At 44.9% G+C, this 20,169-nt stretch overlaps 1 protein-coding gene across 1 annotated transcript in view; it reads right to left on the minus strand.

The window, feature by feature from the left end:
* The window catches only part of GFRA4 (GDNF family receptor alpha 4), a 929,345-nt gene that overhangs the window by 21,796 nt on the left and 887,380 nt on the right, over window positions 1-20,169 (minus strand). The window contains exon 7 of the mRNA XM_069632254.1: window positions 11,598-11,746. Coding sequence (XP_069488355.1) covers window positions 11,598-11,746 — 149 coding nt within the window. The remainder of the gene's footprint in view (window positions 1-11,597; window positions 11,747-20,169) is intronic.

A 20,169-nucleotide genomic window follows, 5' to 3' on the forward strand; every position in this document is an offset into this window, starting at 1 on the left:
GTAGGCATGTGTGGAAGCCTTTGTTCGACATGTTAAGGAAGTTAAGTGCTGGAACTCTGGAGCACCATCTCAACCTACATCCGTATGGCATCATCGCCCTCGAAGTTCAGGTACGACCCAGAGAACTTGTTGTTCAAGGAGCTCCTTAAACAACACCGGGAGTCACTGGGCGTTGGTTCGCAGAACCCACTTGCAGCCAGCCTCGCCTATGGCATTCCATGTATATAATTTCCCCCTTGATAAGTGCTCTGTTGCTTCCTAACTGGGCCTGCCCTTTAAACATCGCCTACATTTATACAAATCTTGGTTTGGTGGTTTGGGTGCCGCCCGGATTGACTTTTTTCAACAATTATAGTTCAGTTGAAGGTGATTTAGAAGCTATGATGCATCAATTCTTTCTAGAATCCTCATAGCACACATATTTGAAGACAGCACAGTTATTATCATAGCCCTAGCAGCCCTCATTGTAGGTGAGAGGGAAAGGATCATAGGCAACATTCCGGCAATATAAATGAAACTAACTACCACGCATATGGGGACTTTCATAGACTGAAGTCTGCGGCAGGAGATCAACCTTCAGACAGTTTGGTACTGCCGCGCAAGCTGCGAAGGGGCGCGACAGTAAATCTCTCCAAGATAAACACCCAGGTAAGCACTTCTCAGCACCTGAAGCAGCTCTAATTGATTGTCTTATTATGTCCAGGAGATCACAGGACATTCGTCAACTTAATAGGAGGAAAAAGAACCTTCACTTTCACGGATCAGTTTGCTCCATAAATCAGCCTTTACAGCTCACAATAAGGTTTTTATTCTTTAATAATCCCATGGCAGGAAGGCACGCTGATAATTTAGGTTTCTTCAGCGCCTCAACCTTTCCAAGCCTTGCCAGAGATCTTTTGAAGGACTGCGTCTGCAGCATCTGGGTTTCAGGGACGAGGCTATATCTGCTGTGTGCAGGTGCTATAAATGACGCTAATTTACCCAACAGCACGTGTTATATCTTGTGATGTTTAGAAGGGACCCAACCCATATGACAAAATGTTTGCACTGGGACAGAAATGCAGCTAAACGACTGTGCCCATTGTGCTGGTTTGGTGCTAAGAGACAGCGAGTTGGGTATATGTTACAAAATTCTGGAACAGAGAAATAAATAGATTTGTCAATTTTATAAGATCTACATCATAATGAGAATAAATATTTCTCAAAATGCAAACGGTAGGGCAGTGGCAGAAAATACTCGTATTCTGCCCTTACGCAGCATAGCACCAAGTCTTCTATTTTCAAGCAGCAATTCTGTGTAAAAAAAAAATGAAGCATTTTATATAGTGCCAATCTATCTGCATAGCGTTGTAAAACAAGGGGCTCAGGTTGCAGGCTACAATGTTATGGCTTTGAGTAGAAGAATTGAGTACTAATGGCACAGCTAGAAGACTATGGAGAGAGTTTAGGGAAGGTCACGAGTTGGGGAGATAGGAGAGTGAGGGAAAGGTGGGCCCAGTCAGGGTCGAGAGGACGCGCAGGTGTGCTCCTTTTGAAGCTATATAGCTATATTTATGTGCGTTTGTACTGATCTGACAGCCACTTAGCAGGTGCCTGGATCTCCATCTTTGAGTCTCTCCTTTGCATTCTTCTGCTTCTGCTGCGTACTTGCAGACTACCATTCCAATGAAGGCTAGAAGAATGGACCCTCTGAGCTGACACAAGATGTCCGACAGTACTAACCATCCGATCACCCCCACCTGGCCGGCTATTTCCTGTCTCTTACTTGATTACCCACCCCGTCACCATGCCCTGCCATTACCCAATAGTGCACTGATTTCACTGGGTTCCAATTATGAAACACAAAACCTTAAAGGAGAGCAAAAGAAAAGTAAAACATTTTTAAAAAACTAAATTATGGTAACATTTCAGATTCATTTGAGCAACGGCAAAAGGAACACCATTATATTAATAAAGTTAAAATGCATAAATGGTTTTTATAATGATTTGAAACGGCAACATACAAAAATCAAGTAAACCTGACGGAACATTAGAGAAATGGAAAACAAAATAAAAGCCTTTAAATATGCATAAAAAGCAGGTTTCTGTGCTGTGCTTGGGAGGAGCGGACTGAGACGACAGACCAAAAAGGACTTTTTCTGGAAATTAAAGCAGACAAAGGGTTAAATTGTGGACAGCCTGTTTTCTGGAAAATGGATGGGAGATTATGGGGACTATGATTATTTCCAAATAGAGGATGAGGGCACATATTTGCATTTATTGAGGGAACAAGGAAAACATACACTATAAAACCTGAGTCATTGAGGCAATCCTCTATCAGGTGCCTTGAAATACAGGGAAGGTCGTGCTGAACTGGCTGCTTGATGATGGCGCAGAGTACACAGTACGGAAACCGGGATGGGACAAGAGACATGAAGACATTGATCTGAGCGGACTAGATATGCACAGGCAGAGGTAAGGACAGAGGCGTAGCCAGGGTTGTCTAACAAGTGGGGCCTCAAGCTAATGTATTTGGGCCCACTGCAGTGTCATTAACATCTGTAAGTTCCCTAACATTGAGTGGGCATGTACAGATTTTGGGTGGGCCTTGCCTGCTGAGACCCTACCCTGTTTAGACTTCTGGGTAAGGACATTGGGGAAGGTAATATGTGAGTAAATAGAGGAGGCTCTTTTTTGGTTAAGGAGGTGGAGCCTTAGCGAATATTTAGAGGAATGGATGGAGGAGGGGTTTTTAAATGGAGGATAGGGAGCTCCAGTGGTTTGGGGCAAGGAGAGAGAAATAGGGAATGTGAGAGGAATCGTAAGGTGGTCGGGAAATGGAGAGATTAAGGAGAATACTAGAGCAGCGGTTGCCCAGAATAGAATAGCAGAAGTGTCGTCCCCAGTATGAATTTGAAAATGAGCAGAAGGAATTTGAAGAGAGACAGGTTTCTGGTGGAAAGCCAACCTGCATGGAGGCACTGCGGGCAAGTGGAGAGTAGTGTGGGAGATGTAGAGACGAGGCCTGTAGAGTAGGGAAGGTAATTGAGTACCTGAGTCAGCATGTGGCTTTTGTTATAGTGGTAGGTGAGTGTGGGCAGATAATAATAATAATAATAAATAATAATAATAATAATGATCTAGCAGATGTTCCTGAGGTCATGCAGGTTAACACAGGGTGCAATAGAGGTAGTAGTAATACCCTGGTGTAGCTTGAGAGCGATGCCCAGGTGAGGAGGCGCTTGTTTAGGGGAGAGCAAGTCAGGGAAGAATGAGAGGAGTGAATTAGGGGTGGACACTGAAGGGAGGAAAGAAGATTACTTTGACCTTGGAGGGGTCACAGATTAGAAAACTAAGTGGTGTCCGAAGTCGGTTTGTTGATGATAATTAGGATGATGTGTTATGGAAATAGCGCTTTACATAGAACATATGTACATTCAATATCACCCAAACTAAGATGGTAGTCATTTATCGAACTAGGGAGGGTGAAAGATTGAGTTGGCCTTGCCGGGATTCAAAACTGCGACATGCAGGTCATGCACAAATCGCAGCAGCAAGTGCTCAACCCACTGAAATATCATACCGGCATTGTTGAGATGCAAGTCGAAAGGCATGCAGAGAAATTAGGAGGAGTAATAGTGGGGAAATAGAAGATTTGTGTGAAATCTACAAAGAAGTGGTAGGAGCACCCAAAAGTGCAAATTAGTTGGGCTATAGAAGATGTTTGAAGGTGAATAGTAAGAGGCCTGACTCAGGATCTTGAGGGACACCAACAATGGGGGATGTCAAGTTAGAGGGTCCCGTGTTCTATCAGATTGGGCAGGAACAATGAGTATGGTAGTTTGGAATCCATTTGAGAGCTGTCCCCTGGATTCAAAAGGCAGCAAGAGTTAACTAACGAACAGTTGGACACCATATCAAATGCGGCCGGGACTAGGAGAACAGAGAATTAACCATGTTGGATAAAGGTCCGAAAATTGGAGACGTCAGTGAGGGTTGTTTCAGTAGAATGACCTCTGCGGAATCCAGATCTGTGGGAGTCACAGAGGTCATTAGTGTCCGGGGTAGGTGGAGATCCTATTTAAGACAATACATTCAAGGATTTCAGAATAGTGAGGGAGGAGCGATACAGGGAAATTGTAACTAAGAGTATTTGGGCCTCTTTATTTTATTTATTTATTTATGTTTGATATGTTATTCATAACGCACTTAATAATGCACTTAATACCCAGAGGTTTCTAAGCACGGACCTGGGGATTGAACCTGTGTTGCTCCGTGTCGTCTTGCTTCTAAGGCGAGCACGTTGCCCCTGAGCTATCCTCCAGACACTTAAATTTAGGGTTGTGAAAACAGTCACTACCTTGAAGCTGGCAGTAAAAACTCTAAGGAACAGATAGAAATAGAAGAGGGAGTCAAGGTAGGAGCAGATGGAAAGTGCAAGCTCTTTAACCGTGTGCAGGGCAAACAGGCAAATGGTGATTCAGGAGGTGTTTGCAGTTCTCAGGATAGGTGCCAGTTTAGTGGGAGAAGTTGGGAAAAACCATTGTAGGTGGGGAGCTGTGGAGATAATTTGAGCAATCTTAGATTAGAAGTAATGGGAGAAGTCATTAGTAGATAGGGAAGAGAAGAGAGCGCACGCAAAGGTGTGGAGGAGCCCGCATGGCTTGTAGTGTAGGATGCATTTGTGGGGGTGAGAGTGAAGAGTAGTACTTGGATTGATGAAGTCATATGATAGTGTAGGAGGGCAGGACACTCTTGGTGCGGAGAAGTGAGGAGATCTGTTCCTGGCTTCACTTACGAAGATGGTGTTGCTTGTAGAACCACGTTTTAAAAAATGTTTGCTACAAGATAAGCTAAAAGCCATCTTATTCTCTTACCTACATGTTGTCGGGCCTTTGCATTAACACGCTGTTAGGTGATATGCACAACATATGTACCCAACATTTCTAGCCCTGTTTATGGCAATCTATCCAGTACGTATTCATCAATCAAAATACAGATAGCCTCTCTGATATTTTCACTTGCAAGCTTATTCACATCACATGTGGTTGCACCATATCGCACATCCGATTTAAAATGTAAAAGCGTGTGGGAGCCCCTCTACTGAGAACAAACTAGGTTCAAATACCTGTTCTATGGAATCTCTTGCACTCAGAAGGGTCTACAACCAGGTTTTATTGTATTGTATCCTTCACAGAGGAGCAATAGCCATTTGCATACCAGTCTAGCCCCACCCACATGGGCATTCCAGCAAGAAACTAAGCAATTTTCCTTTGAACAAGAGTACCGTCAGCAAACCTAAACACGTGTTTCAACCTTGTTGGGCCTCCGCACTGAGGTGAAACTGAGCCACTCTAAAGCACAGTGAGCAAGGGGTCCACGTCTGGATTGCCCTTAGTGACTTAGGGTGAACCCCAAGTGTTAAACAATGCCCCTTTACTGAGAACGAACATAGTTTAAATAACCTGTTCTATGGAATTTCTCCCACTCAGGAGTCTACAACCATGTTTTAGCTCACAGCACCCGACACAGAGGAGAAATATCCATTTGCATATCACCCTGGTCCCACCCACATTGGCAGTGGGTGGGACCAGACTGATATAATAAAGAAACCAGAGGCAGTACTGCCATGTCTGTATTTGTTTGTCTGACCCTCCAAATATGTTGCTAATGGTAAGAATGTGGGCTGTTACTGGCAGTCTGATTTGGGCCTTTGCCAGAAAATCTATACTATAATTCAGTCAGTGTACTATAATCTTTGGCTACTCCGGGCAGCCATTCCCTTTCTGCATCACAGTTATGTTCCAATAGTTGTGGGATCATTGGTCAACTCAAAGCTGGACTATGTCAAAACCATGTTAATACGTATTCCTAAATATCAGCTTCAACGACGGCAGGTTGTCCAAAATGCTGTGGTGAGAATTATTTACCGAGTTCCAAAATGTACATCTGTAACTAAGTGCGGAGTTTCTTTACACAGGTTGGCAGTTAGTTAACAAATTGACTTCAAGACCCACTGCCTGGTGTACAAATGTGTGAATGGATTGTCCCTCCATACCTTGCTAATAGGATTTTGGGCTATCAGCCTACAAGATCATTGAGATCAGAAGATCCAAAATTGCTAAAGGTACCTTCATCCCACTTTGTTCAACGAGGAGAAACTTTCTGTCTACGGACCATGACTTTGGAACTCTCTGCATATTGAACTAAGGAACATCACTTCTCTACTTTCATTTCGTAAAGCACTAACAACATAACTTTTTCAATAATTTACTCAATATCACATAATTTCATATCTCATTTGAAAGCTAATTTAAGATCAATGCCCAAACGCAGTTTATTCTGCAAGATGAGTGTTATAAATCACAAATACAAATAGAAATACTGATTACTGATATGATATGATTTTTTTATTGGGAATTTTCAATTTGGTAAAGACCTCAACTCTAAGGTCTACACGTGTTTCGTGCTAGCATATCTGGCCATTCTTCAGGACTTGAAATGCCACATATTTGTAATGCAAGAATTGAATAGAAAAAACAACAAAAGAAAATCCACCAGGAACACTATCAGATATATATCATATCTTATACAAAGTCTATCATAACTTTGCAATACAATGGAGTCAGTTTACTGTGTAGATAGTCCAATGAACATACCGAGAATCCATGAGGAGGAAAGTAAATGACCCAGTGTACTAACTAACAATACCAAGAGGACAGGAGGAGTGAAAGTTTCATTGAACCCCTTATAAGCTGCTACGATCATGATGCATTGCGGAGCGCCACAGTTGAGGGGGAATTGGGAGTAGGGCAGAATGATCCTTCTACCTGTGTGCTTGAACTTGTGAAATAAATACTCAATAAAAAGAAGTGGGGATGCTACAACAGTTTATGCTAGATAATCATTAGTAACCGTGTCTCAGTATCATATTAGGATCCAAATCCTGTGTTTCTATTGGCGATTTAGGGTACCATGTTTGAATGATCTCTGTTGTAGCCCCACTGCTATAGACCGAATCTGTTTCTCATAGTTTATGACTGAATCGATTTTAAGCTGAGCCATTGATGGCAACACCTCTAGCATCAAAGATGGCCTGCTAATTTATACAATTCCACTGCACTTAGCTTTGACATTGTTTACTGTTTTGTCCCAGTGAGTGTTCCAAGAGTTGCTGGTGCTAAACACCATACCCAATGGGTAACACTGGCCACTTTTCCAATGGGTTTTTCTCCAGCAAGGAGTACCTCTCTGCTGGACTCTTCTGGGTTACAAATGAGGTGAGCATGTTAATAGTGCAATGTCGTCAGCATAGAGGAGGGAGTGCACATGCTGTTGCTACATCTTTGGGGATATTGCTTGAACAATGCTAGTTGGCCTTTATGGTCCTAGTGAATTCCATCTTAGTGTTGTTCGTTTGTACATCTCATTTTTGAGGGTTTTGAGATAATTAATTTTTGTTTAATGAATTTATGTTTTTGCTCTTGTGGTGTTTATCTGTGTGTCATCACTAGTTAATTTGTAAGTTTCTGTAGCTATTTAATGTGGCCTCAAGAGGACCTGGCATGTCAGCTGCTACACACTGTCATAGCCCTATAGTGAATGGTTGGTTCATCTCTAGTGTTGTGCACGAAATGTAGACCTTGATGCAACTGCACTTAGAAGAAGTGTTCATTGTTTTTATGAAATCAACAACACCTATATATCTAACTTGACTTCCTACTTATAGGTTTTGACGTATCTACTTTATAATTGCTGCAGATGCTCAACAAGAGTGTGGAAGCCCCTCTTCTGAGAATGACCATGGATCAAATAACCTGTTGTATGGAATTTCTTCCTCTCAGGAGAGGTTACAACCACGCTCTAGCTCACTGACCATTCACTGAGGAGAAATATCCATATACACATTAATATGGTCCCACCCACAAGGGGAGCCCAGCACCCAAATTCTAGGCAATTCTCATCTGAACAAGAGTACAGTTACCAAACCCAGACACATGTTTTGGCCTTGTTGGGCCTGCTCAGTGAGGTGAAGCTGGGCCTCTCTAAGGCACAGTGAGTAGGGGCTCTATATTCTGGATTACCCTGGGTTACTTAGGGTGAAACCACAGGTTTTACAAATTCAACAAGTGTGTGGGAGTCCCTCTACTGAGAGCGAACATGGTTCAAATAACCAGTTTCATGGAATTTCATCGGGTCCTACTCACAAGGGCAGTCCAGCACTGAATTGCTAGGCAATTCTCCTCTGAACAAGAGTACCATCAGCAAGTCCAGACAGGCTTGTTAGGCTTCCTAAGTGAGGTGATGTTGAGACTCTCTAAGGCACAGTGAGCAATGGCTCCATGTCTGGATTATCCAGTGTTACTTAGGGTGAAAAACAAGTGGTGGGAGCTCATCAAATCAGGGTAATCTAGACGTGGACCCTTTGCCTTAGAGAGGCTTAACTTCACCTCACAAAGGAGGCCCAACAAGCCCAAAACACGTGTCTGGGGTTGGTGATGGTGTTCTTGTTCAGAAAACAATTCACTAGCATTTCAGTGCTTGACTACCCATTGAAAATGATCAGACCTTAAAATACACTAAAGAGTTGCAAGGAGAAGTATATGAAAAATAAATCAAACGTGAAGTGGGCAGAAAGATGTGCCATGTAAATGACCAGATCTTCAAAAGAAACCTCAAAGCCCAATAACAATTTATTGAGGAATCCCTGAGAGCATCCAGTGTTTGTCTTTATCAAGAATAGATCATTGGAAAAAAATAAAAATAGACAAAGAGATGGAGAAGAAGACAGAGCAGTGAAAGGCTCTGACCTGACAGCCTCCTTAAGGTTTATAAAACTCGTCTAGCTACGAGGATGCAATTTCTAAATATGATGCTGAAGTATATGACTCGAAGGACTCCGGTGACATTTTGCTACTATTAGTCCAAGCCCTTGTCTAGAAATCATTTGGAAGGCATCGACATTTTTGAGAGAAGCAGATCAGATTGGAAGATCTATCCTAATTTCGAATGTCTATGGGAGCTCATGATCACCAGAAAATCTTGAAACATGCACTGCCAAGTTCAATCACTAGTCCTGCACAAGAAAGAAGGATACGGAAAAGGAGTTTAAGTAGTCGAGAGAATATAAACAGAAGTCTAACTTGTGATATTTCCCACTGGTAAACATTTCTACCAATCCATAGGCACATTAGGGCACATAATAAGCACAAGACTCTCCGTAAACCCCCAGGGGCTTTATAGGGCTCTAGATGAGTCTAGCCATAAACCTCAATTTGAAATTGGTGCAGACGAACAAGGGCAAAAGTTACCATTTGAACATTGCTCACATACTTAAATCCTCTATGTAATGGCACTTAATACGGTACCCAACTACTTCAAAAGCCATCACATAAGGAAAAATTGTGCCAAGACTATAACTTACTTTTTTTCTGTTTAAACCATCAACAGGTGCGTAACATGCATGTGACAACATCTGACGGGATGGTGGTGCCTTGTATCACTGTCTTAGATCGGAGATGGTGTGGTAGGATTGCCAACATTTGCATATTTTGCAGCAGCCTCAAAAACACATTGGGCCTCATTACGAGTCCGGCGGTAACCGAGCCGGAAAAACCGGCTAGTTACCGCCGGACTCATATTACCATTCCGCCTCCGTAATTCCTGGAAACCGGGGCATTATGACCCCAGTGACCCGGGAATTCCGGAGGCGGAATTGTGAAAGTCCCCATTCCCATGGAGCCCCATAGAACTTCATGAGGACGGGGACCATGGAAACACCGGTTCCGTCTATGGCAGAGCCGGTGTTTCCATGTCCGCCTGTAGTCGGGTGGTGTTAAACCCGGCAGGTCGGACCTGGCGGGAGTGACACCTCCCGCCTGCAGGACTCTTAATCAGCTGGTCCGGAAAGAACGATGGTGGCGGTTTACCACCACTGTTCTTTCTGGACTGGCAGGGTCGTAATGAGGCCCATTGAGCAAAATGGAGAGGGACACAAGAGACCCACAGAATGAACAGACAGCAGTCACTACACGGAAATGCACCATATTTAAGCCTCCCAGTCCATGGAGAGGTCTGAGGGTGATGCATGTTCCTCAGAATTGCAGCCAACCTACACTTCACATGTTTGTATATTCAGCAGACAGGGTTGTCTTAGCTCTTCATCCTTCAGTGATTGATAAATTGATCACCATTCAATAAATTGGTGAGAATAGCTACCATTACAGTGAGTAGAATCGGGAGTCATCCGGCATGAATCGCTGTAAAAAAACATGGCATTGTGAAAGTTCTTATTAGCAGACTGGGCGGCGCAATCCCCTATTAAGAATGCTCAGAACGCTGGCTGTATTGACTAAGGAAAGCCAGCGTTGCGAGTATTCTCATTGGTGACAAGCGCTTCCCTTCCCCGCCCCCCTCATAATTTGGCACCCGTGTAGTTCCATACATAGGTGCTAATGGTGTCCTATTTTCAAAACAGAAAAAATAAAAATTAAACTTTGTGGTGTGGCTCGGCTCTGGCAGTGCTGCTCTTCGTGAAGACTGTTGTCCATTTTGATGACATCACAGTCATCAAGAAGGAAAATGGACTTCCCTGACAGCACTGCTGGAACTGAGCTGCCCCAAAATAGTAAGTTTCTGCCTTAAAAAAACAAAAACACAATTAGCACCCGTGTAGGGAAACTACACAAGTGCTACTGGCGATATTAACCATGGCGGTGGGCCGACCCTGTCAGTAACGGCACTGTGCCAAAGTTAAGTGCCCGAGCGACCGACAGGGTTGGCTAACTGCCTAAATTAATATCGCCTCATTACTATAGATATTATTAATAATAATACCCCAAGATCGAGAATATCAAAGGCTCCTGGTAACTACATCATGATAAGAGTAGGAACATCACCCAGATCCAAGGTAACATAAAATCAATGATCAGATAAATTGCAAACTAACAAATGTCCACATGAAGGTCAGTCCCATTTAATGATGTTTTCCCATAATTTCGATGTGAAGGGTTTACGGTTGTATTTCACATTTGCCAAAAATGCCCACACGTTTGAATTTTCTGAACTGATGAATTGAATTGATCAAACACGCTGAACGACACTATCTACATGTGAGGGGTCTTGAATGGATGAAGAACTTCTCAGAAGTTGTCCGGCCATCTTGATCATCCTCACACATGTCTTGTATTCTGAAGACAAAAGGCCTTATCTTGAAATACATTTCTTCGTTCACATTGATGATTCTGAGGGCACTTCTGCTGGGGGACAGTTATCGGGGCAACACATTAACAGATCTTGCCCAGATGATACGGCTTACAGAGGGTGGTCTTTGTGCATCCATTAAGGGGCATGAAGGAAGCTTGGGCCTTTTCTTCAGGTTGATTCCATGAACCATATCCACAGCCCGAGTTGGATCTGACGATGCATCTTCTTGTGCATTTATTTGCCAGGAGGAGCGTACAGTGAAATCCGAAGGACATCGCGACGGTTCTGCATATCGGAATGCCAGTATACCGTTATAGCAAAGATCTGCAAGCCCACTCACAGCGAACCTCCTTGTTAAAGAGCTGGAGTCCCCCTGAATATGTTATTTCCATTACAGCTCCATTTTTATTTACCTGGTCAATGATGTAGCCTCGTACTGTTGTTGCGTCTCCGATGGAGTTGGAGTTTCGCTCGTGCTTCCCCTTTCCTGTTGTTGAGATGATCGATGGACTTGTTGCCGAATTCAGATATGTCCCATTGCCGAAGGCACGAACTGCTCTCTCTAGGAGGAGATATAGGAACAGAGAAGGAATAGGCTGTTAAGAGGGCATTTGTAGTACAGCAAAAGAATGAACATTCTTCACCACTTGTCGATCTATTGGAAACACTGCAGCGCCAACTCAACACTGCAAAGGTGCGATGCAGATCTGCACTGCAAAGTGTGAACTGTTTGTACAAACACATTGGGAGCAAGAAGTAAAGGCATTAAAAATGCAAACACATATGCCCTCTTTACAAGGTTGGCAAAATTGACACCTTTGGAATTTCGACTGGCAGTAGTTTCTCCAATTTCCAATGAAGTCCTATGGGACTTGAAAATGGGGAGTAACCATAACTGATAATCTGGCAAAGGACCATTGTTACCTATGGAGGCAATGGTAAATCCATTGGCAGTATTATCATTGGTAATACTGCCAAACTCATAATGGTGACCTTTAGAGTATTTAAAAGAGCCAAACCGTAAACCTCAGTTCTGTCCATTATTTCAAATGGTGCACTGAAGACATGTTATTTAGAATGTGCATGTTTCAAACATACCTTCACAACTTAACATTGGGGATGATTTTATATTCCCACAGAGTGCAATATGCTGTTAAAACAAAGCGCAAGAGCTTTACGCCTTTGCACACTCCAAGGGATTTTCAAAGTTTTCACAGGTGGACTGTGGATACAGGATTACTGTCTTGGCTTCCCCTTCTGCTCCACCTGCAGAAACCGAATGGTTTTCTGCCAGCACAACAATGCCATGCTGGCAGAAAACCATTGGGCTCCTATGCACACCTGCTAAAAGCAAGCAAATTCCGTATGAAACCCCTGTAATTGCCTCCCATATGTGTTCAGTGTGGGAGGCATTTACACTGGATCTGCAAGGTTTAACACACATTATTTGAAATTTGCAGTACAAATGGCAAATATTACATGAACGGAGCCAAATTGATGGTCCCCATGTAATTGCAACTTTCTTTAATATGGCCTCTATTGTGGTGTTTCATTGATCAATCCAACATGATGCTCAGAGGTGATCATAAGTAATACTATTCACAAAAAAAACATCTTGGTTCTTGCCGACTGCCATCCCTGCCTCCTGGCTCTACTCGACCTCTCGGGTGCTTTCAATACAATAGACCACCAGGCGCTTACAGACACCCTACAGACACCCTACATAGCCACATGGGTATCAGCAATTTTGTCCTACGCTGGTTCAAGTCCTACCTGGCCAACCGCCAGCAGTTTGTTCTAGATCGCTAATGCTACCCATCACCTGTGGAGTCGCGCAGGATTCCATCCTCTCCCCAGGTATCTTCAATCTATACATGGAGCCGCTGGGAGCCCTCCTAGCCACACACAGCATCCACATCCACCAATACGCCGACAACACACAGCTATACCTCAAGATCGACTCCATCATCCATAGGCTTAAAACCTGCCTCTCACTGATCTAGTCTTGGATGTCCAGTGCATACCTAATTCATACTCCTCACCAACAATACCGAACACCCAGACATACAGACCTGGCTAGCAAACATGAATATTGAGGGCTTCACACCCAAGCTCACCTCCTGCGCAAAGTCCTTCTGGTTCCACATCGATAAACACCTCTCCTTCAAGACACACATAGCTAAGAAAACTCAGACAGCGTGGTATCAGCTCTGTCTCCTGCAGAAAGTCAAGCCCTACCTCCCTCCCGACAGCTTTTGATCCACCGTTCAAGCACTGGTCCTAACCCACCTGTATGAAGGCAATTCACTCCCCAAAGGCCTCCTGTCGTCCTCCCTTGTGCACCTGCGAAGTGTCCTCCACGCATTGGCATGCCTCATCCAGGGTCTACACAGCTATGACCACATCACCCTGGCCCTCATCGACCTACACTGGCTCCCACTGCATGCACAAATCCCCTTCAAGTCGTGTGGCTTAATGTATAAGGCAGTCACCCTCAAGTCACCAAGCTACCTCACAGAGCAACTCAACATCTCCAGCAGACAGTGCACCACCAGAAGCCAGGACACATTCAGACATGACATCCACTGGTTGGTGGGTAGATCTCTTGCCTCTGCAGGTGCCTGCCTCTGGAATGGCCTCCCTGCCCCTCTCAAACATGAGCCGGGCCAACTGAAGTTCCGAAGCAGCTCAAAACATTCCTCTTCTCTGCTTTCTCTCTCCCATGCTGACCTACCTGTCTGCTGTACAGACTGGTTGCTTGGCTACCCTCAGAGTCTCACTGGGTACCAGGCTCTTTCTTGATCAGTCACCCTTGCACTGCCTCTGGGCTTCACACACACTTAGGGGCTGTAACTGTAACCCTACAGTCCCTTGTTCTCCTTGCAATACCCAGAGCCACGCTGCCCTGAGTGAATTTACTCAGAGCATTGCTGCCCTGTTTCCTCCTCCCCTCTCCCTTGCACTCCCCCCTCCCTTTCCACTTGCACGATATGAATGACACAAGGCCTAGTAAGATCGTTTGTCTTGTCCTCCCTCTGTCTTCCCTCCCTTGTCGCTCCTAGAAACACTTGTGTACAGGTGCGTTATAAATGACATATCATATCATAACCACAGCTTGTTGTGCAGTTGCCGCCACATTTGGATTTCTGAAAACTAATCAAAACCTTGCTTAAACCTCTTGCAATGACCGGCCAGTTTCCCCCTTTATTCTGTTTGCATGGTTTTATCCTAGTCCAATTTGTCTTCTTGGAGCAGATCTCTATAAGGGTGGCGGGGGTGGACTAAACTACCAGCAAACTCTTTCAAAGTATCTCTAGGGGGTTCTTTCAATGGCATGTTATTTGTTTGTTTCAATAAAGAGAATATGTCGGGAGGAATAGCAGCACTGAACTGATTTTCTGAAATACCTCCGAAACATTATTTTAGAAAATGCACGTTTAGTATTCGTCAACCTTCAACAATTTAGTATCATCCTTTCAAATGGATTTGGTACAATAGTTTCTCACCTGCTATTGCACCATATTAACACACAGCAGGGTCATTAATGACCAGGGTTGAGTGAAATTATGCACAGAATTTCACATGAAATTTATCTATTTTGGCCATAGTTGTCGCATCTATAAATTGCAGTTTACCACGCTAAGGTTTTGCAATTTGCACCAATTTATGTGGCTGAAATAGATCTAAATTGTGGAATCGCAGCACTTTGGACCATTGGAAACATGAGCATCTCAGATTTTGCATATTCAAAATGTACCACGCAAAATGTTGGTTTTGCGCAAACTGCCGAATGTGAAATTCGGCAATATAGCTTCACCAGCAGAAAAGTTGCTCACCCCTATTCATGACTATGCTGTGCCTTATATAATGAAGGTAGTGAAAAGAAGATTCCAGAACCGTTCTGTCTCTTAAGCTGAAAAGAGAAGCTAGTGCCCCTTCTCTTGAAGGACAAAAGTTTGTTTTTGGGACTGTATGTATGCTGTCATTTGTTATGACATCTCCGCTATGCACAATGCCCTTAGGACGCACACGGTGTATAGAGAGCATATTGGACTCCTTTATCCCCTCACCTACTGCCAATACATTTTGATGTATCTGTATTTGAATTTTGAATGTGCTTCTCCTGGCTGGACAATGATATGTAATGCCAACCACTATGATGGCACCATCGTTACTGCCAATCACTATGGATTCCACCTCCTTTATTCTTTATAGCGGGAACCTGGCCAGTAGGTAGCTGAGCGCTTTACAGAGTTCAGGAGAAGCCAGAGGCTAGTGTCGAGCTAGCGTTTTTTACTGTAAACGCAGTACTGTGGGCGATTGTCAAGGCTTCAGTCCTGGGGGAGGAAGCGATGAAAGAGCCATGTCTTCACGGTTTTGCTGAACTGCATGGGGCATAGCAGGAGAATAATCGCTTTCTGGTCCTTTCCTTACAGATAAGCATGGACTCTAACCTTTTCATGGTAGAGCTACCGGAGGTGCGGGAAACCTCCTGAGATACCCGGTTATCAATATAGATTCAAGCCTCTCTGCTCACATCAAAGTTGGATATGGGCGACAACACTGTAGAAAAGAGCTACATTGGCTGGCCATGGAAGAGAGAATCACATTTAAATCCCTCACCATGGTCCATCGATGCCTATATGGGAAGGCCACAGAATACCTAAAGAAACAGTTTAAATGGCATACACCCACCAGATGCTTAAGATCATCTAACACAGGCCTTCTACAAATCATTCCAACAAAAAAGGAAAAAGGCCTTGACAGAGCCTTCCCTACCAGAAGCATCCAAAAATGGAATGAATTACCTCCATATTTGAAGCTTGAAACTAACTATATCCAATTCAGAAAGAATCTAAAAACACTACTGTTTAAATAGACCTTGATGTAATACATTTTCAGCACCTGCAAAGTTTTCACTACATGTAACTACTCTTGGTCCTGTCCTCTGCCACTATATGTCCCGTCTCTTTGTAAGCGCTCCGATGCCTGCAGGCTTTAGCGCTATATAAATATATAAATAAAATAAATAAATAAAATGTAGGTCTTCGCTCACGAGCGTGGATACCTACAGAGCATATTTCCTGCTCTCTGCCATGGAATATGGCAGCAATTGAATGCGAGTGGTAATAATGCAAGCCACAGCATTACGTTTTATCCTCCTATGCAAGGGGGGAAAAGGCAAGGGTATATAGTGCCAGAGGGAGGGAAAAACTTGGAATACAGAAGGGGTTACTCCTTGTCAAAGCAAATACAAAAGCTCCAGCCTGCATTTTTATTGCTGCCATTCTACTGCCAGCAAATTAACATATTTTCAATAATTATGCAAATAGTCTTATGTAGATCTTTATTTGTTTATACCATTAATGTGTGTGAACTTTGGAAAAATGCCTAAACGCCCTCAGAGATAGGTTCCCACTGCTTATTTTCCTGAACAAGTGCCCGGCTGCTGGTTTTTGCTGGAGGGATCAGCGACAAAACATTGAACAGAGGACAGTGCATCAATTGTGCGCCATTTAAAAACAAAAAACGTTTGCGGCAAGGACGCATTGAGGGCTCTAAGGTGGTTTGCAAAGATAAACAAGCAGAACATGTATTGCAGTGGAGCAGCCGTAACCTTATTAATAGTGGAGTAATGACGCAGGTTGACAATGATGATGATGACTGGAAGCAATAGGTATTGTAAGAATTGTAGCAAAAGACTGATGTGGATAGAACCCATCGGAGAGATCAATGGTTTCAAGGCATGCAGCTGGAAAAGGCAAGTACAAGGAGATAGCTGAACTACCGGTGCTTATGCACCTGCTCTGAGGCTACGGTCCACCAGTGCGCAGTGAATCCAAAGCTGAAAGTGGGGGATTAGCATAGGGGACAGCCATGTCTGGAGCAACACTTAAGATCATTATAAGAGTTCCAAAGGTGAGGAAGGATACAGTAATTTGTTCAATGTGTGGATATGCGTAGTGTTGTGTTTACTGGGTAGGCAAGAGGAGCTTAAAATTAAGATAGGATAGGACCTGGAAGACAAAAGCACAAGTTAGGAGACAGTGAAGAAATGTCTTATCTTGAAAATATATGTATGGGTGAAATAAGTGGAGACCAACAAAGGTTGATATGTAGCGTACTCTCTCTTAAGGCACTCCTGGGTTCAAATCCATTATCTGCTGGTTGAAGCGGTGATGCAGTGACGTCCTGCTTTGGCATACACTACCACTGTGAGCAGGAGCAGACGAGGGTGATGTAAGTACTACTTTTGAACATGACACTGCCTGAGGCCCGTCTGTCAGCCCTCTAATCTTCCCAGTGGCCTAATGGTTTTCTCGGATGCTTTATTTGAGAAAGATACTGGAAAGAGCTGTCGGTCAACCAACCTGAATCAGCACAATCCCGTGATTATGATGAGTGTTATGAAAGGCCTTGGACCATGGTTCAGTGGGGTATGCAGTAATTGATAAAGGGTCTCATAGTATTAGGTCCGTTATTTATTCATTCATACATTTGTAGTTTTTCTATGCCACCAACATTTTCTCCACAGGAGGGATCATGAGGTTTTTGGGCTAAGTGACTATGTGGAAGGGAAAGGCTTTCAAGAGTTAGTTAAAGGGCATCTTGGAATTAGTGGATCGATGATCCTTAGGAAGACTGTTCCCAAGGCATGAACCTGCAGATAACTGAGAATTGAGGACATTGGATGTACAAGATTAGCGTACACCAATAGTATCCTACTGGATTGTATCATTCATCTAAAGTCGTACCGAGAATGCAAAGCCACCTACCACTTTACTTTTTATATCGAAGAGACTTCGATATCACAGATGCAGTTTGTTATTTTGGAAGAAGTGGAGGCAACATTGAGAGGGGATGACTTTAACAAAATGTTATCGAAGAGACAGATTTTTTGGGATTGAAAAACTAGACACACAGGGAATTCATTCTGAGTGGGATATATCCTGTTTTCTATGAATTGGTGATAATGGGCAAGATATTGCTTTTTGAACATCTTGGGGGTCATTACGAGTATGGAGGTAGCCATGGTGCTATTAGCGCCATGGCTACCCCCATACCGCATACCGGGTCCGGGTTCCTTGAATGAGGAATTACCGGGCCATTCCAACCTTAGAGGACCCGGTAATTCCTCATTCAAAATACCCATCCCCATTCCCATTCAATCCCCCATAGGGCGCTGTTAACACCTTACCGCGAGGGTCGGAATGAGGCCCCTTGTCTTTATATGAGCATGTGTTTGTTCATAAAGGTAGTATAACATCTGAATTGCATAATATGTATGAGATTAATATACAAATTACATCCATATTAAAACTTTCTTAAGAGATTTACATTCATAATTGCTCAGACTGTAATTAATAAACTATGATACACTACATATAATTCTATTTAACTAGGGAAGTTAACTTGATTGCATAAAGAAGACAGAGGAATAGATTTCTGAGACACATAGGGGGTAATTCATAGAATTCAGCGCACAAGTGGCGCACGCGGCTGGCGCACAGTGTGCGCGTGCGAATCCCTGCGCCAGCCGCGTGCGCCAAAACCCATTTCCGCGCACAGCGTATTCATGGATTCCAGCCACCAAAACCAGCCGTGGCGCACAGTGGCGCAGCGACCTTGCAGCAGCGCCAGTTACGCCCCCAAGAACGCCTTCCACGCAGGGAAAAGCCATCAAACTCCCCAATCCAGCGCAAAGGGCTGCGCTAACCCTGTACCAGCACGGCAAGCGGGCTACGTGTATTTCAGGGGTTCACGTGAGGTTTCTCACGCGATCGGGCCTGGGGGAGCGGGCTACGTGTATTTCAGGGGTTCGCGTGAACTTTTTCACGCGATCGGGCCTGGGGGAGCGTGCTACGTGTATTTCAGGGGTTCGCGTGAAGTTTCTCACGCGATCGGGCCTGGGGGAGCGGGCTACGTGTATTTCAGGGGTTCGCGTGAAGTTTCTCACGCGATCGGGCCTGGGGGAGCGGGCTACGTGTATTTCAGGGGTTCGCGTGAACTTTTTCACGCGATCGGGCCTGGGGGAGCGTGCTACGTGTATTTCAGGGGTTCGCGTGAAGTTTCTCACGCGATCGGTCCTGGGGGAGCGGGCTACGTGTATTTCAGGGGTGCGTGAGAAGTTCCACACGCGATTGGCCTGGCCGCGTGTATTTCAGGGTTGCGTGTGAAGTTCCACACGCGATTGTCCTGGGCGCGTGTATTTCAGGGGTGCGTGGGAAGTTCCACACGCGATTGTCCTGGGCGCGTGTATTTCAGGGGTGCGCGGGAAGTTCCACACGCGATTGTCCTGGCCGCGTGTATTTCAGGGGTGCGTGGGAAGTTCCACACGCGATTGGGCTGCGTGCGGGAATTACAGGGGTGCGCACAAAGTTTTACACGTGATTTCAGCAGGGTACGTGTATTTCAGGGGTGCCGGGGAGTCCTACATGTGATTTGCCAGTGTGGGTCCTCCCAGGTGTTCCCTGTACACCCTCCACGGCCCCTGCAGGCAGCCCACACTACAGGGGACTACCCTGCATCCCTGGTCATGTCCCACAGGCAGCCCACCCAACATGGGCATGCCCCCCAGCAAAGGCACATGTCTCCTTGCACCAATGATCACCAACTCATGTCCCCTTGCACCCCCACCCCCAGCATTGCGGGGCACCTGCCAGCAGGCCCCCACCCATGTCTCCCAGCACCCCCACCCCCCCAGTCACCAGGGGCAGCCTCCACCAGGCCCCCACCCATGACTCCCAGCACCCCCACCCCCCCAGTCACCAGGGGCAGCCTCCACCAGGCCCCCACCCATGTCCCCCACCACCCCCACCCCCCAGCAGTGCAGGGGCACCCACCACCAGGCCCCCACCCATGTCTCCCAGCACCCCTAACCCCCCCAGTCACCAGGGGCAGCCTCCACCAGGCCCCCACCCATGTCTCCCAGCACCCCCACCCCTCCCAGTCACCAGGGGCAGCCTCCACCAGGCCCCCACCCAT

This window comes from Ambystoma mexicanum, chromosome 6q (genome assembly GCF_040938575.1).
Source record: "Ambystoma mexicanum isolate Mex_15411 chromosome 6q, UKY_AmexF1_1, whole genome shotgun sequence".
NCBI classification, from domain to species: Eukaryota; Metazoa; Chordata; class Amphibia; order Caudata; family Ambystomatidae; genus Ambystoma; species Ambystoma mexicanum.